Below are 17,263 nucleotides of genomic sequence, written 5' to 3' on the forward strand. Positions count from 1 at the left end.
TACAAAATTCAACTTACCTTGGCTTCATTTCTTTACAAAAATTGTTTTTTTTTTAAATAAATATTTTTTATTTGTTCGTTTTTTTGACATGCATACGTTCTTCAAATTAAATGCTAGGCTTTATTTATATATTTTTTTTTAAATAAAACTAAAAAGTATATGCGTATACATATATTTATAAATACTATCCAAAGATATGTATGTATATATTTTCTTAAAAATCATTTATCTTGCTATTGGTTGTGATTACATGAACTACTATGGTTAGCTAACATTTAAAAAATAATTTTACCGAGCTATTTAAAATATAACTAATAGCTAGAAGATTATATTTTAATTACACTTAAATTTATTGCAAGTAATTTTAATTCATTTACTAATTTGTATTTACAACGGTTTACTTACATACAATAAGCAACGAAAAAGCAGAAAATATTACATATATAGGTACATATGTATAAGTATGTATTTGTTAGCTATAACTATATATGTACATGCTTACATAGGTACATTTTGTACGTAACATAACGGTTCTTAACTCTTATAAGTTTTGGCGACAAAAAATGATTTTCAAAAGTATTTAATGTGCTTAAAAATTAAATATGAATCAATAAATAAAATTATTAATTTAAATAAACGAACACAAGTGCAACATACATACTTAAAATTAATAAAAATAACTATTAAATAAAAAATTAACTAAAGCCTCTTCAACGAATTAAAAAAAATTAAAAAATAAGGTAAATAAATGAATAATAAATGAAAAAAGAAAATAATAATGAATGAACATAAATTATTAAAAAATATATTTATATACATACATATATAGGTATGTATATAGCCACTTAACCATTTACCTACACATTTGTATATGTATCAGTAATCTAATATGGTAGCCTAAAAGTATGCTTCACGCTAAGGGTTAACAATTTTATACTAGGCTTAACTAGTTGTATTCTTAAAATGCAGTCACTGGTTCGTTCGTACGCATATACCACATACATTTATATATAGTATATATATTTATATGTTTTAAGGAATTTTTATTTAATTTAATATATTGAATAGTGGCATACATTTATGTAGTTTGTTTCAGTGGAAATTCTAAGTATTGGCAATGATTAAAATGTAGAATTTGTTATATTTCGAAGCTCTAATTTGCACTCATATATTTAAGCGCCTGTATATGTAATAAATTCGACATACTTATTTATAATTCATATATAGTCACATATAAGTCGTTATCGCTGAAATATTTCGTGCTGAAAATCACATATATAAGTTAAGTTAATTAGCTTAACTTTCACTATCATTTGCAAGTGATTCGCATATAAGTTTTATAAAAGCTTAGAAAGCTCAACTGAAGCTTTCACACTTCTTAGCAAGTGATTTTTTTATAATTTGTATGAAAGCTTTTTCACACCACTTGCATAAAAGCTTAAAAAGTTCCACTTAAGCTTATAGAAAGTTTTCAAAACCCCACTAAAGCCTTCACACTTCTTAGCAAGTAATTTGCCTATCATTTGTATAAAAGCCCCAACTCAAGCTTTCACATTTCTTCGAAAGTTATTTAGTTATCACTTGTATGAAAGATTTAAACTTGCATACAGTTTCAAACAAAGCTCCATTGAAGCTTTCAGACTTCTTAGCAAGTGATTGGCACTTTCATATTTCGTAATAAATTTTCTTTTGCTATTTTTAATTACATATTTGCATTAATTTCCAAATTCCTTTAGCATGTTCGTAAGCGTAAATGCATTATGGCAGTGTCGTTCGAAATTTTATCGACTCCTAAAAAGTACATGAAATATATTGCTCAAACGTCGAGGAGGGTAAATCTCAAGAAAGTTTTAGTGAAATGAAAACGATATAATTATTTATCCAATGCATGTTATATGATTTGAACCAGGTGCGAGTTCTGAACTTTTTAAAACTAAACAAAAAAAAAAAAAGCTCGAAAGTTCGGGCTGATCAATTTAAAAAAGATGAAAAGTTGAAAATGTTCGAGTTTATCGAGAATAAAAAGCATTCGTTTAAATACTTTAAAGGCGTATGAATATATTTCATGAATAATTAAAAATATTTTGAAAACCTTAAGATTTACAAAAAAATTATGATTTTTCTTGGAAAAATTGTTTCGAGAAATTTGCAAAAAAAAATTTTTTTGATCAATTTTATTCTTTTTTGTTGTATTTTTCTCGAAAATTTTAATTTTGAAAATATTTTTTTCAGAAAGCTGAGATTTTTTTACATAAAATTGGATAACTTAAAAAGTTTTTTCGCTCAATTTTGAGGTCGTTAAAAAGTAAAAGAAATAGTAATTTTTTTGTTTGATCTCAATTTGAATTGCGCTCCAAAAACAATGGAAGAACTTTGACCACTAAAAAGTTAACAGATATTCTTCTTTTGGTCTATATTATGATATGTATTCTAAAGTTTGATCAAAATCGGAGAACCATGGGTACAAAACCGTGTCGCCAATTGATGGAATGGCCCATATATGCTATGGTTCACCGATATCGGCGGTTCCGATAAATTATCAGCCTATAAGAGAAAAGAATATATGCAAAATTTCAGATCGTTATCTCAAAAAGGGATTAGTTTGCGTGCACACACACCGACAGACGAACATGGTTTCAATAACTCAGCTCATCACAATAATTAATAAAAAATTATAAGTATGTTAAACTTAACCTAAATATACTCTGTTCAGATTGTAATTATTATAGCTTAAATACACGCATTCATAATATAACCAATATAAAAAAGTCTTCTCGTATTTTGTCAATAGATGTCGCTACTAATCACATTGCTTCGTACAATTAAATTTGGGAAAGTTAAAAAAAGTTACAGCTGTTCAAAAATGAAGAAAATCGTTATATTTTTTAATTTTTTATAAGAAAGGAAAGAATGCCATGCAAGCTAGCTATGAAATTTTTGAAATTTACGGAGACGATGCTGTAACAGTTCGTGTAGTACAACAATGGTCCGTCCCGAAATTTCGATTTAGACTGAGGGAATAATGTGTCTTGCTTTAGCTATTGATTGCTTTTGCGAATGGAAAAATATAATCAAATGCCGTAAAAAGTTGATTATTAAACAGAAAGCAATTGTGCTTTTCACAATCAATAAAAACATTTCGCTGGCAAATAAATAAGGAAAGAATGAATAATATCATGATCGCAGCTGCATTTCTGTTTACAAATATACATCTGCCGCTTTCGAAATAACAGCATACGCTTGTCAATGGCATGAAATTTGCCGCCAGAACGATACGGCGCTACCACTGAACACACTAGCAAAGCGATGACGATGAGATGATGGTATGAAAGAAGAAAAATATGGCGGAAAGTATTGTGTTTCGAATGCAGTAAAAAGTTAATGTCCGCAAGTAGCTAATATCTGCTCCAAATGAAGCAGGATGTAATTATGCAGCATTTGAGGAGGTATTTACCTTGCAATTATTTCACGCCTCTCGAATACAATGGCAGTCTCTCAGCGCCATTAGAACAACATGAAATCAAGCAGGATACCAATTAATGCCTCAAGGGAAGTCATTAGCACTTAACAGTTATTCACCGTTCTCGTGTGTTTTCTTTGGATTTTTATTTCTGCTTTCCACGCGCGTTTTTTCATTGCAGTTTTTTGCTTTTTGCCTGGGAAACACAATCATTAAAACATCTATTTGTGTGCTGCTTTTAGACTGCTGCTACACTTTCTTAAGTATAGATATGTCTGTATATGCAAGTATATGGCGTTACTAATGCTTTTCTTTAGCACTTTTCAACACCGTTCACTGTGAGCCGAATAAAAATACAAATATATTGTATAGGTATATACACATATACATTTACCTAAATTATATACTCAGAACAATAGTAATTATTATATTATACAATATATATAGACGGCATAATATATGCATGTATATATGTATATACAAATGTATGTAGTATTTAATACAAAATTATACACTAAGCTCCACCGTTGGGCGTTCTACACATTCGATCTGATTTTTTGTATTTCTTTCGGTCATTTNAACGTTTTATAATTTTTTTTTCTGAATTAAGCATTTTTGAGATTAACTATTACTTTTTTTAATAAAATATTTTCTATAAGATTTTTTTTCTTTTTCGTTTAAAGAATTGAAAACTTTTCTGTCGAAAAACACATTTTCGAGAATATTTCTTTTATTTTTGTTGGTTTTGAAAATTAAATATTTTCCCGTAAATGTGTTTTTAATTTAAAAAAATTAAAAACTCTTCTTGATTTTGGTTCTTTGAACGAAATTTGGAGGCATGCATATATGAATTATTTTTTTACTGTTAACTTTAATATTGCTTCCCATACGTTTAATGTTATTTGTTTCAAAATAAACGCTCTTCACAATGATACATTGCATCTCACACATATACATACTTATATACAATACAAAGAACCCGGCGGTAGAGGCAATAAACTTATGTTTAAGCCATAACTAGTCTATGCTACTGATCTACCAAAAGGCATCAACGGTCTACTTAAACTTGTTTATACGCTAACCATTCTCACCTTAACTACTGCTCAAAGACTTTGCAATTACACATATTTACACACACAATCACAATCAGTTGTCCACGCCTGTGACCAGACATTCGCTTAGCAAAACATTATGCAGCTCGTCCATGTCGATCCAATCACGTCGCTCCTGACGTATGGACACATTGCGTATGCAGCCTTTGAAGTTTTCGCGTGCGAGCAGCGTGCCGCTGGGTGCGACTTCTGTAAGAAAAAAATATATCTCTTTTAATTTTTGAGCTCGTTCGCCAACAAAAATTATGTACCCGGTAGACCGCCTATATAAAGCGCCGACTTCGTTTGTACTTTGCTGTTATTGCGTTGCTCTGTCGATCGCGCTTTGGTGGTCGCCATCTGATCGATGCGTAATGTGATGTGTTCGTAATCGTAGAGCGCTGAAATGTTGTGCCATTTATTGTCACATAAAGCGTATTTGCTGGGTAGTTCCGATTGTACGCGGAATGGCATGCCATCGCCGAGGTCGGTGGAGAAGATGATCTGCGTGCAAGCGTTGCCAGATTAATGTAAAAATATTGCTAAAATATATTACAAAAACTTTGAGTCAAACACTTACATTGCCATTATTGAGTTCTAATGAGAGCGCTGGAAAACCTGAGGGCTCTGAGATACTCAACAGTGTACCGAAAAGTTCGGACGTGCGGAAGTCGAGCTCGAACTCTAAGTACTTGCCGACATGGAAGTTGCGTTCTGGGAACGAGAAAAATTTGTAGTTAGTAGACGCAAGAAGTTTAGGTCCATTTAATCATTTTATAAACTTCAACTAAGTAGACTAAAAAAATCGATTTTTTAGTTACACTCCACTAATACTCACTATATATCGCGTAGGCATCGCCGGGGAAGTATGCACCCTTCTCCACTTTCGGAAAACACTGTCCGACATGCAGATGTCTGCCGGGACGCGCTAAATCTTGCGTGCTATTATTTATGCTCATGCCTCGCAGACAACCTTTGAAGGCTTCCAATCGTTGCAGCAACTCCGTTGGTAATTTAGGCACCTTCTCGGGCAAACCGCCAACATAGAGCACATTTGTGGCCGCAATTTTTTTCGGCACCTTCATCTGCGCCGATGTCTTCTGATCCGTTTGACCAATCTCCACCGACATGGTTACTTTGCGCTCCTGACACAATATCGTCACGTGGTGCCATACGCCATCGTCTAATTTTGCTGTTAATTTCAATTCTTCACGCCGACGTCCGCGCACTATCAACAGCAGTTGACCATTCTTGAGCAGCAGTGCTACATAGTGTTTGTGCTTCTCCTTGCTGCCCGGTGCTAGGAAGATTAAACCGTTTGGATAGAAGGAGCGAAAACCGAAAGAGATGTGGAAATTACGTTGCCAGAAATTGCGTTGTGGCATTTGAAGTTGGGCATAACTGTGCGTTACATCGCCGAATTTGAAGGCGCTCGGCTCGTACGAATAGCTGCCGACCTATGGTGGGCGTAAGCGCGTGCGGGAGAGAGAGAGAGAGAGAGAAGGGAGAAATACGTATGTATTTGAATATGCGGTATTTAGGCGCGTAGTGAAAAGTCTTTGAAGTCAACAGTCGCTTCAAAATTTTACAAAAATTGATAGATGATTTTGATTTCAATATGACTTGTGAAGCTTTAAGCTCCAAATGCTAGCCGCGCTTTCATGAAAGTTTTAGTCGAAAGTGTGTTGTTTGGTTTAGCAATGAATGACAGTTATATACAGTTAGCTAAATGCCCAGTTTAGTGTTTGTTTTTAGTTAAACCAGTTACCCATTATTAACAGTCTTCATTCTCCAATTTTTTATACATTTAAACGCACCTTAACTCATTGCGCTTTTTTGGTTAGTTTGAGCTTTTGCTTGCCGTGAAAGCGTTATGTTTTCAAGTGGTTAGTTGTTAGCGAAAAATTTAGTGAAGCCGAAAGTTGAAGTGAATGTTGGTTAGTTTCCAAGAAATAAAAAAACTTTTTCATGATTGTTTTTTTGTTAAAAAATAATGCTTTATTAAAAATATGTAAATGAAAATTATTTAAAAAAATATTTTTTTATATCATTACAACAACAAATTTTATACAATTCATTTATTTAAGTGCGTAGTTATTATTGGCGAAATGCGAGTGAAAATGATGTTGGTTTATATAAAAGTAAATTTAAAATTATAAAATAAAATACAAAAGCTTAAACAAACACAAAAAGGCAATGTGATGAAGGTGAAATATTTTACAAATATTTTATGCGCTTTTAGTTTGTGACGTCATGATAAACTCTTCGGTTTTTAATCGATTTAAATTGAAATTAAGTTGAGTTTCGCACAAAATTTCGTGAAAATTCGACTTAAATACTAAATGAAGTTATTAATAACGATAATTAGAATATACATAAATACACATAGAAAAAGTTGTTTGTTCCTTTTAATACTCAGTCCGTTCGTGACACGTGATAATATATGGCATACCATGAAAATTTAATAGTAAACATTGGTGAATAATGAAAAATATGTAGGTATTTACAAAAATAGTTTTATGACGTAGTACCGCAACCAAAAGTTGTTTTTTAAATGCCTCATAAATTTAATAATTTTTTACACATATGTATATAGTATAGCAATATTACAATATGGCCGCTGTTTTCATATAAATTTAACAATTTAATTAGTGTTCTTAGGTAAATTTTTAGAAATAATAAACGTTCGTTGTGTTTAGGGTACTGATTTTGGATTTCACTAGACTCAACAACTAAAGTCCTATAAAATAAAAAGAAAATTAAATAATAATGCGTCTTTGATGATATGAGGCATGCAAGTAACTAGCTACATAGCGTTTAAATCTTAAACGCCAGCGGCTCCTCTAGGCACCTGATGGTTCCTGAAGGGACCATTTAAGTTTTATTTGCGTAACATAATGTAATACTTGTATTTAAAAATGCATATTCATACATGAAAATTTACATTTTACTACAAAAAAGTAGTAGTTCCTGGAGGAAGCGTTAGGCGTTTAAGGGTTAAGATATATGTAAGGCTGAGAGCATAGTGAGGTGTAGACTAAGCCAAGGATGGTGGAAAAGACCAAAAAGTAAGAAACTAACTAATTAACTAAGAAACGGTATATGTCCCACCGTGTATTTGAGTTTTCCAATAAAATAGAATATTATATTTTTGCGTTTAAAACTGTAAAGTAATAATATTTCATGGTCCTGCACTGCAATATGTGCTCAGCCTTATACATTTGAATCAACTTAAGTAGATGATAAATGATGCCATTTTATTCTATTATTTATAGCACAATAATTATATGAATGGATATATTAAATAATCACTTTTTCTCTTCGGTAAAGCTCAAAATGATTTAAACTAACTTAACATGCTTCAAAAAATCTCGGTCAAAAGACAAATAAACCGATATTTTCTGGCTGGAGAACACATAACTCGGTATTAGACCCGACAGATCCATTATAGTAGCTATAAAATGATTCATGGAAGGTGTAGAAGCCGCATAGCGTAGATGGCATAAATACAATACAAATAGTGTTGTTGGATACTTTAGATGCCTGAAAAGCCATCAACAACGCTATATGGATGGATATGATTGACTCTTTTGAAAAAAAAAAAACTTTAAAATCCCCGAATACTAACAGAAAACTGCCGTACCAAACTAGGGAGAGATCACGACAGTTAGCCGTCACGTCAGGACAGCTCAAGGATCCATTTTAGTGCTAGTGTGAAATCGTATTTAATTGGCTACGCGAAACACATTGCAGTAGTAATTACAGCAAGAGACACAGAAGTAGTGTTATGAAAGCTTTAACAGGTCATGATACGAACGCATGACGTATGATACGGCTTAACTAACACAACTTCAGCTCAATTCGGAAAAACAGAGTTACTATAGCTAACAAAAAAGGACATACCTTTATAAATAAGTTTGCAAATGTCTACGTATATTCTTAGGACGCAAAAACCAGTAAACCACGTAGGCGTAAGGGAGAAGGGAAAATATGACACCCGCTGGCCACGCTCTCGTTAAATATATGACTTCTATGACTTCTTACGAGACACTATAGTCAAAAATGGAAGTTAAAAGGAATAGCAGTATGAAAGCTTCGTTAAAAATAACCCGTCGAAAGGAGTGATTGAACTGCTAGTACATTTATTGCCAAAGTGCTTGAGTAGAATTAAGACCAGGCGTGGCAAGAACGTATAATGGACCAGAATCTTAAATGACTTTAGAAGAGAACATTTCAGGATTCTAATTGTTAAAATTTTAAATAAAATGTTTAACAGTTTGGGTCCTCAGATTTTCACAATAAAATATTGTTATACAGCAATGAATTAAGGTGGCTATGTGGTAGATTTGACTACAAAGTTAAATGATGAAATAGCCGAGTTGTCTAGTCTTGATTTTTTTTTAATAGAACCAAAGCTTTAGAGAGTAGTCATAAGTGGATTTAAAAAACCAGTGGAGAGCTTGAGAGTTTTAGTTAGTGGGGACCAGAGTTCTTTAGGAGATGTGATATTCAACATTTAAGGTTTTAGACAAACAGTTTGTTTTTTAATAATAGCTTAAAATGAATATTACTAATAACCTGAATTCTTAAAAATGATCTTTTGTATATACCGATATGTACAAAATACCCATTCTCTACAGGTAAGGAAAATTTCCTCAGCTACAATATTAAGAGCATTTTCTACCCACTACTTAATAAGAATCCACAGCACTCACCCTTAAACATCCTTCAGGCGATGCGGTAAAGCTCTTGCCAATCATCGGCTCAGTCTTAAGCAGTACATCGATCAGTCCATTCACAGTACCCATTGGTGGGCCGTTTCGGCCGATTTGTACGTTTGAGAAAGCTATCGCCTGGTTCAAGTTGACCGTATGGTTGTTGAAGACCACATCGCGTATGGCGCCCTCCAGTTTGATAAATGTAGGTGCTAATGGTGTGAACTCCTCATAAGGTGGCGCACCACCTATATAGAGGCCGCCAGCGTCGCGCGGCATGCTGACAAGCGTAGGCGCGCCGGTTAGGCTCTTCGTGTCTTGCAGCTCATCATCAACCATCAGTTCGAATTTGCGACCAGTTTTAATTAAATTCACCACATGGAATTCACCATCGTTCAGCGTGTTGTTCGAAATAATCTTCAAAAGACTGCGTCCGGAGTTGATCCATACTTGCAGATGACCGCCGATTAAGCTAATCGAATAGTTGCCCTTGATGTCTTTGTCGTCGTAGTCCTCAGCAACTTCGGGTGGATAGGCGGAGAGTAATAGTAGGCAATCGGATTGTAAGGTGCGGAAGACGAAACCGGTGTTGGCGCGCTTGCGTAGTGACTGGGAGGGTAGCTCGATGTAGCCCTGACCTGTAAAGCCAGCTCTGAAGAAAAAGTAAATATGTATGAGATTTATAGTTTCATTATTCAAAAGTGCGATCCCACTTACTTTGTTATAACTTCCTTGCAAGATGGCTCTACGCCAAAGTGTGTTGAGCCCTCCAGTGGATCGTAAGTTTCTCTGTTGACTTGCACGTCCTTCATACAACCCAAGAAGGGATTATCCGCACCAGGTGCCTTGGAAGTACCCGATTTGAAACCTAGTTAAGGGTGTAAGGCCATATATTCGAAAGTCAATTTATGTTTTTGATATTTTTATGCTTACCTGGCGGCACGCCGCCCAAATAGTATACCGGCTTGGACAAATCCGGCAACATATGACTCTTAATGGGCACTGTGGGCGAACCAGTGATGGCACGTTCGCTGTCTACGCGTAAGATACCGTTCTCAGTGCCGCGTCTCGGCACGAACTCACGCGCTGCCTCAATCTTAACCCATTTACCCGTGTTGTATTTGTTAGTGGTGTTTATTTCCAATTTCGCTTCATCGCCATAATCAATGCGGAACATAATGCGTCCACGACTGAGCGTCACCGACACGGAGCGATTCTGGAAAGAAACAAAAATCCAAAAATTAATTTAAAAATTTGAACCTGAGCGACAAACTACGCACATTCTTATCATCAACCGCCAGAAAGAGCAGCGCATTCTCATCCAGTGTCTTGAAGGTCATTTGTAGTGCAAACAAATTCATACGATACGATCGCAAACGTGACTTCTTCACCTCCGCATAACCCACGCCATTGAAGTGTCTTGCTATCGAGGTTGATGTGGATTCCTGTGCACCAGTAATTGCGCCACCACAACGCCCTTCACTGGTGATAAAGTTCCATATGCCCAAGGGACGATTGTCCACTTCTACGTTGTGCACGACTACATTGAGCCCCGCATTTTGTTGCATCTCCTTCTGTGACATATCGCTCGGATAACCGCCGAGATGTATGCGTTCTTTGGGCGTTTGGAAGAAGCGCGTATAGCCAGCGTCGGTATTACCAGTCACGGCTTGGCCGGGCACCAGTGCGCCATAATTATTCATGCGGCGTACCAAAAGACTACCAATGTTCAGCGTGCGATTAGCTTCCACATGATACCAGGCGTCGTCATACTTGGGATCACGCGTTTGCACTTCCAGTGGATGTGTAATGATGGTGGTCGTGCCGCCAAGGTTCCAAACCAAACGTACGTGGCGCTTGTAAAGTTCGAGTGCGATATAGCGACCATCGCTGCCTTGTATGTGCAACAGCGGCGAATTGCCGTTACGATTGGGCAGCGCAAATGAAATTTTTATGGTGTTCGAAGTAGAGAGCCCATATAAGGTGGGTAGATAGGAACGCGAACATTTCGGATTCAACGATTCCAGTGAGATTTTTATCTGTAAAGTAAATGGGTTTGAGTTAGCATGTGTTGGGGTCAGCGCATTAGCAACAGAACTTACGCCCTCGGCTGCATGTCGTGCTTTGGCGATTTTGTCGCGCAATTCCTGCACTTGACTGGACATCGTATTATTCCATTCATCGAATTTCGCTTTCTCCTTTTGCGCTTGTTCCTCCACATACGAGAGCGATATGTTCGCCAGCCGTATATTGGTCTTAGTGAGCGATATATTCTCCTCGGCGCGGCCGAGCTTAATTTCCCAATCCGGCTCTAAGATGGCGAATTTTTCGCGTAACTTCAGAATTTCCTCGTGCAATCGTCTTGCCTTTTGCAATTCGTGTCGCATTTCATTGCTAATATTCTTCGCCATGTCTATGCTCTCCAAAGCCAACCGACGCGCGGAGTTGTTAGCCGCCGCATGTAAATGCGCTGACACGTTGTTGGTGCGTGTGCCCGCGTCGTAGATAGTAGTTTTGATGCTGTCCACTTTGTCTTCGTGTATTTGGAGTTTTTGCTTGAGCGCTACGAGGAGTTAGCATCATTTAGAGTATTGTGAAGCTCAATTATATTTTACTTTTATACTAACCATTGGTGCGTTCCATCTCAGCAAGCGCTTCTTTCTGTAGTTCTCTAGATTTGTTTAGTGATACCTCAGCGCGTTCAATCACAGAGCTACCATCGTCGGGATAGAGTCTTTTTTGTGCTTCCCAAACACGAGCTTTGGCTTCCATCGAGGCGCGTCTTGCAGCGTCAATGGCATCGGATATGTTCTTATGCGCGGAACTGTTTTTGGGATGAATAAGATTTAAAAAATTGATTCTCAACCCGTTTATAAAATTGTCGAAAACAAATTCAGCATATCTGAAGTGGCGCGGTGTTTACTTCGTTCCATGTCCAACTTACTTACCTCGCTAATAGCGCGATTTTCGCACCATTTCTCGTGGGTTGAAACTGTCTGGCATACTCATTCGAACGCTCCATCAATCTATCGGCATGCTTTTGAGCTTTCGGCAGCCAATGCTTGCGCACCTCACGCTGTAAGCCCTCACTATCATCCATAGATATATTCAATTGTTCATAGTATCTATCAATCGAATCGGTCACAGCTGTCAGTTGTTCTTGCTGTGCCCAATTCTGCTCGATCAATAGATTTGTGCGCGGTATAAAGCTCTGATTCAAATAATCCGTAACATCAGCGCCCAGCTCATTGATTTTGCTATAATCTTCCGCAACATGATTGCGCAGATTCACCACATGCTCCAATGTGTCTTCGATCTCGTCTTGCATTTCCACCGTACGATCGACGTGTAGACGCATATCGGATATGCGAACATTACTTTGATTAAGATCACGCCAAAACATTTCAACACGCGCCTCCTGATCGAATGCCGCATCCGAGGCGTTACCGAAGTGGTAGTAGAAGTGCCAGGCGCATTGCGTGGAGTTGCGTATATTCTTCACGGTTTCCTCATGTTGTCGTATGGAGGCCAAATAGAAGCGCGCTTGCTCTAACGCCATCGGTAGACTCATGTGATGCTCACTTTTACCGTAATTGTTAAGCGTGAAAATATATTGTAAAATATCAGGACGTAGCGCGCCTATATCCACGTAGAGAGTGGTCACATCATTCCGTAGTTGGCTGACAGCTTCTTTGCGTTTGGTCGCAGTGGCCAACGCTTTACGTGACTGAAATTTATTATTCTCGGCGTGTGAGTCGATCTTCAGCAATTCGTTGACGTCATAGTTTCCCAACAGTTTGCGCGCATTCGTGTAGTCTTCGTAGTGAATTTGTAGTGTGTTATAGTCGCGCTCGTAGTCGTCTACTTTTAGATAAGGCGCTGGTATGCCCGTCATATCCATATTGTGCAGACCACGTCGTAACTTATTGCTGATCAGCTCGATGTAGTCCAGCAGCAACAGCGTACAATTGTCACAAACTGAAATTGAAAGCACATAAGTAAACGAAACCCAAGTGAACTCTTTCATAACAAATTGCTCACTTCGACAGCCGCGATCTTCAAGATGATTGCGTTCCGCAATGCAACGGTCGCACTTCAGACCAGTCACACCTGGCCGACACTGACACTGTCCAGTTTGACTGTCGCAGTCGTCGTTTGTAGATCCATCCAGATTGCAGTTACACGGCTGACACGTGCTATTCGGATAAGCCAGTGGATTACCGAAATAGCCAGTGCGACACTGATCACACAGTTTGCCGGTGTAACCGGGTTTACAAACGCAACTAACCTCACCCTGCCAGACATTACAACCTTTAGCGAAGTTACGGCTAGTCTCCGGGCAGGGACACGACTGACAGCCATATGGCGAATTCGGATCGCCATAATAGCCATCAGCACATTGTTCACAGTGGCCACCGCCTGTGTTATCGCGACAATTCTATGAAGTCAAGACATAATAAATGAGTTTTCAGTCGCCAAATATAGCTGAGTTCTGCGCTTACCAAGCAAATGCCTGTCTCGCGTTGGCATTCATTGCTCCGTCCGTTACAATGACAGGGCACAACGCGTCCGATGAGATCCTCTATGAAGACGGTCTCGATTTCGGTGACATTGCGATAACGGTAAAAACCTTTGCCAGGATCTTGACACGAGAGTCCATCATAACGCTTCGGACACTTACAGTGCTCGACACCTTTGGCTATCATATTCGTGGAACCGAAAACATAAATGGCTGAGTCCATGTGAACGTTGCTCAGACTGAAATTAAGTGAGGGAGGCAAGAAATTATGCGCATAGATGGTACTAGGTTCTATAATAGTAGGTACTAGGAACTTCAAAATATTTTTTTAGTTCAGAATTTTAGTTCAGACCAAAAGACTTGGTTGAATTTCTGCTTAGTTGAAGTTGATTCATCGAAATATAGATTAAGCTTATCCAAAAAATGTTTTTTACTGTCATACTTACACTACTTCGGTGAAATCCGCAAATGCCGAGGCGCGCACAAAGATATGCCTCACATTTTGCAGCGCTGCCATCAATGTAGCACGATCCACCGTTTGACTGTTGTGATGAAACTTCCACTCGGACTCGTGAAGAGGAACTTTGTAGGTCACATTGAGCGCATACTCGTAGTTCTCATATTCGTAATAGTCGAGCACCAACTTCTTGTGCGAATGTATCTGCACTAGCGGGAAACGTGAGAGCACATTGCGTTCCAGTGGCCGATTTGCGCCTTCGATCAGAAGCGTAAAGTACAAGTGACCACCATAGCTGCTAGTGCGATCACCATAGAATTGCGGTGGCAGCTGGAAGTAGAGTGGATGAAAGAAATTCGTATATGCGCCGATTGACACATTGCCCGTGGAGCGTGGTATCAAATTCAGATCGTTGAGCAGGTGTATTTCGGCATCTTCGCGATAGCTCTTCGCACCCGCCATCTGCACAACAACAATATACTCATACTCTGTATTCGTAACGTATTGCGGTCGTATGTATTGCACGCTCAGGTTGCGTGCTTCGGCCATGCGTATATGTCCCCACGACCATTCGCTCTGCATACACTCACTCGAACGACCAAAGCAGAAACAACGTGTACAACCTTCCGGGTTGAGCGCCGACAGACCAAAGGTTGATTTCATGCATGTGTCACATTTGAGTCCAACTACCAGCGTTTTGCACGGACACTGGCCGTTCGCATCGCAAGTGATCGAGCCATCGGCGTGCACAAACGAACCATCCACATTGCAATTGCAACGCCTGCACTCCGGATAACCAAAGTAACCAATTGCACACGTGTCACACTGGCGGCCCGCATAACCCTCACGACACTGGCACTGGCCGTTCAACGACTCACACAGCTGGCCGATTGAACCGATACGATCGCAGGCACAATTGCGACAACCGAGACGCGGCTGCCAACCCCAAGTACCGGCCACACATTGTGCACAACCCAACCCGCGACTGTTCGGCGGACAGATGCAGCGACCATTCAACGGATCACAAACTTGTCCTTCGCCCGCGCACTGCGTACAACGTTGACAACCATCGCTGGAGAAGCCGTAAAAACCGTCCGTACACTCATTGCAATGTTGACCGCCTACACCGATCTTACAATCGCATTGGCCCGTCCACGGATTGCATTCGTGGCTGCGCGAACCGGCCGGATCGCAGCGACAGTCATGACAGCCGACGCCTTGCGTGAGGTTCCAATGACCTGATTTGCATTTGTCGCAGCGCCGGCCGGTAACGTTGGCCAAACAGGCACATTGACCGGTACGCTTGTCACATGAGGCGGCAATGGCGCCGATCGGGCTGCACTGACACTCTGCAAAGATACAAACAGAAAAGAAAAAAGTATAGTATATGAAAGACTTGGTGTGCTTACGATAAGTGAGTATTAATGAATGGTTCGGCTTGGCTTAGAGATGAATGAACTGCATGAGAATAACCGAAATAGTAGCACACAAAGAGGGGGCGGCATTTTTAAGGCATTGGAAGATTTATGGCGGTAAAAATGCGGAAATGAGTTTGATGCATCAAAGCGCAGATATTTACAATTTACATTTTTTAGTTGGCGAGATTGATGACGCACTGGGTTGGACTTTTAGGACCAGTTTTGAAAAGAAAATTCGCTTAAAGTATAATAAGAAAAGATGACGGTGTAGCTTTGAGGAAGTATCACGATGTTCGCAATCACGTTTTAAATTTGTTTCTACGCTGATAAAAATCAATTCATTCCTAAAAACCCACCAAACAAGTGGGCACGGCAGAGTTCATTATAAGCCAAAAAAAGACAAAACAGAGGGTATTAACAAAGCCCACAACTAGTGCCGCAGGCAAAATCGCTATTTCACTTACAATCAACAGCCGTTACAAGTTCTCAAGTAACGAGGTTGCAAATACACAATGAGCACAATGCCAATAAGACAGGGGAAAGAAATAAGCTTCAGCTGAAGAGGCGGCATGTGGCGCACTGCTCCAAAAACTGGTCGGTTTATTTGCATACTTTACTTTTGTAAAAGTGTCTGTCTCATTACAAAGTGGAGACAACGCTTAGCCTTCAATAAGAATAGCGACAAATTGAAAGCCAGACTTACAAGCAGGACAGACAGACGACCGACACGATTGCGGCGTCAGCGGACACAATAGCGGCGATGAGCCGCTGCGACGTACATACAACTTTACGCAGACAGGTAACAGGCAGGTAGACAAGCCTTTGCATATATGCATGTATGTCTGCAATCTTCTTGGTAATGATATAAAAAATTAAATGTCAATTTTTGCCAGACGTCAAAAGCAATAAAACAAGTGGTACGTCGATTTTTTAAGATTTTTTTTTAGAGTTGACAAAATGTTTTGCGCTTTGGACATGCGTCGCGACGTGCCTAAGGCTCTACATGAGCTAAATGACACAAAAAGAAAAGTAATAATAAATATATTTTTGCAATTTGGCTTTAAGCGAAGATGCTGTCAAAATTACTGAAGGCCATAGACGTTCGATTAAGTGGGGAGCCAATTATGAAATTTAGACACGCATGCCGGTCTCTGCGGAAATTAAGTATTTGTGATAGTAAAAAATTTCATATCAGTTCGTTGAATACTAGCCTGAAATTCTTTGTTGGTTTGTAGAAACAAGTATTGTAAGTCAAAAGGTTTTGGAAACTTCCCACCCACTTTATGGCTGGGGTTTATCAAATTGTACTCGTGCCCAGAACTTTTAAGTACGAATCAAAAACATCGTCGTAAATCTATAAAGCGCCTAGAGCAAGCTAAAAATTTATTGAGTTGGCTAATATCTACCAAAGCAATTTTGCCGGCTCCTTAGAAAGACGCTTCAACCTTAGTTGGTCGAAAGTTGGACAGTGGAGGAGAAAGTGCTTGCATGTTTCCACCTCATCTTCCTCACTGCAACATTGACAAGTCACGCCCTCTAAAATATTTAGCAATACTGTGTGAGTGCCCAGGGGGATGGGGTCATGTGTAGAAGTTCACGCCAG

General features: G+C 38.6%; 1 protein-coding gene across 2 annotated transcripts in view; it reads right to left on the reverse strand.

The window, feature by feature from the left end:
- Positions 1-4,206: 4,206 nt before the first annotated feature.
- LOC108967890 (laminin subunit alpha-1) overlaps positions 4,207-17,263 on the reverse strand; it is a 226,321-nt gene continuing 213,264 nt past the window's right edge. Inside the window, exons 7-20 of one of the 2 annotated variants that reach the window (XM_018931549.1) lie at positions 14,232-15,591; positions 13,769-14,024; positions 13,308-13,704; positions 12,215-13,244; positions 11,894-12,090; positions 11,369-11,829; positions 10,547-11,305; positions 10,200-10,482; positions 9,984-10,134; positions 9,267-9,918; positions 5,390-6,008; positions 5,132-5,265; positions 4,824-5,055; positions 4,207-4,761 (exon numbers count right to left, since the gene is read on the reverse strand). In XM_018931549.1, coding sequence (XP_018787094.1) covers positions 4,607-4,761; positions 4,824-5,055; positions 5,132-5,265; positions 5,390-6,008; positions 9,267-9,918; positions 9,984-10,134; positions 10,200-10,482; positions 10,547-11,305; positions 11,369-11,829; positions 11,894-12,090; positions 12,215-13,244; positions 13,308-13,704; positions 13,769-14,024; positions 14,232-15,591 — 6,686 coding nt within the window. In that variant the 3' untranslated portion in view covers positions 4,207-4,606. Of the gene's footprint in view, positions 4,762-4,823; positions 5,056-5,131; positions 5,266-5,389; positions 6,009-7,075; positions 7,292-9,266; positions 9,919-9,983; positions 10,135-10,199; positions 10,483-10,546; positions 11,306-11,368; positions 11,830-11,893; positions 12,091-12,214; positions 13,245-13,307; positions 13,705-13,768; positions 14,025-14,231; positions 15,592-17,263 lie in introns of those variants that run through there. The other variant, XM_018931551.1, reaches the window with a different exon arrangement.

Source organism: Bactrocera latifrons, unplaced genomic scaffold (assembly GCF_001853355.1).
Source record: "Bactrocera latifrons isolate USDA-ARS-PBARC rearing strain unplaced genomic scaffold, ASM185335v1 scaffold_2, whole genome shotgun sequence".
Classification (NCBI taxonomy): Eukaryota; Metazoa; Arthropoda; class Insecta; order Diptera; family Tephritidae; genus Bactrocera; species Bactrocera latifrons.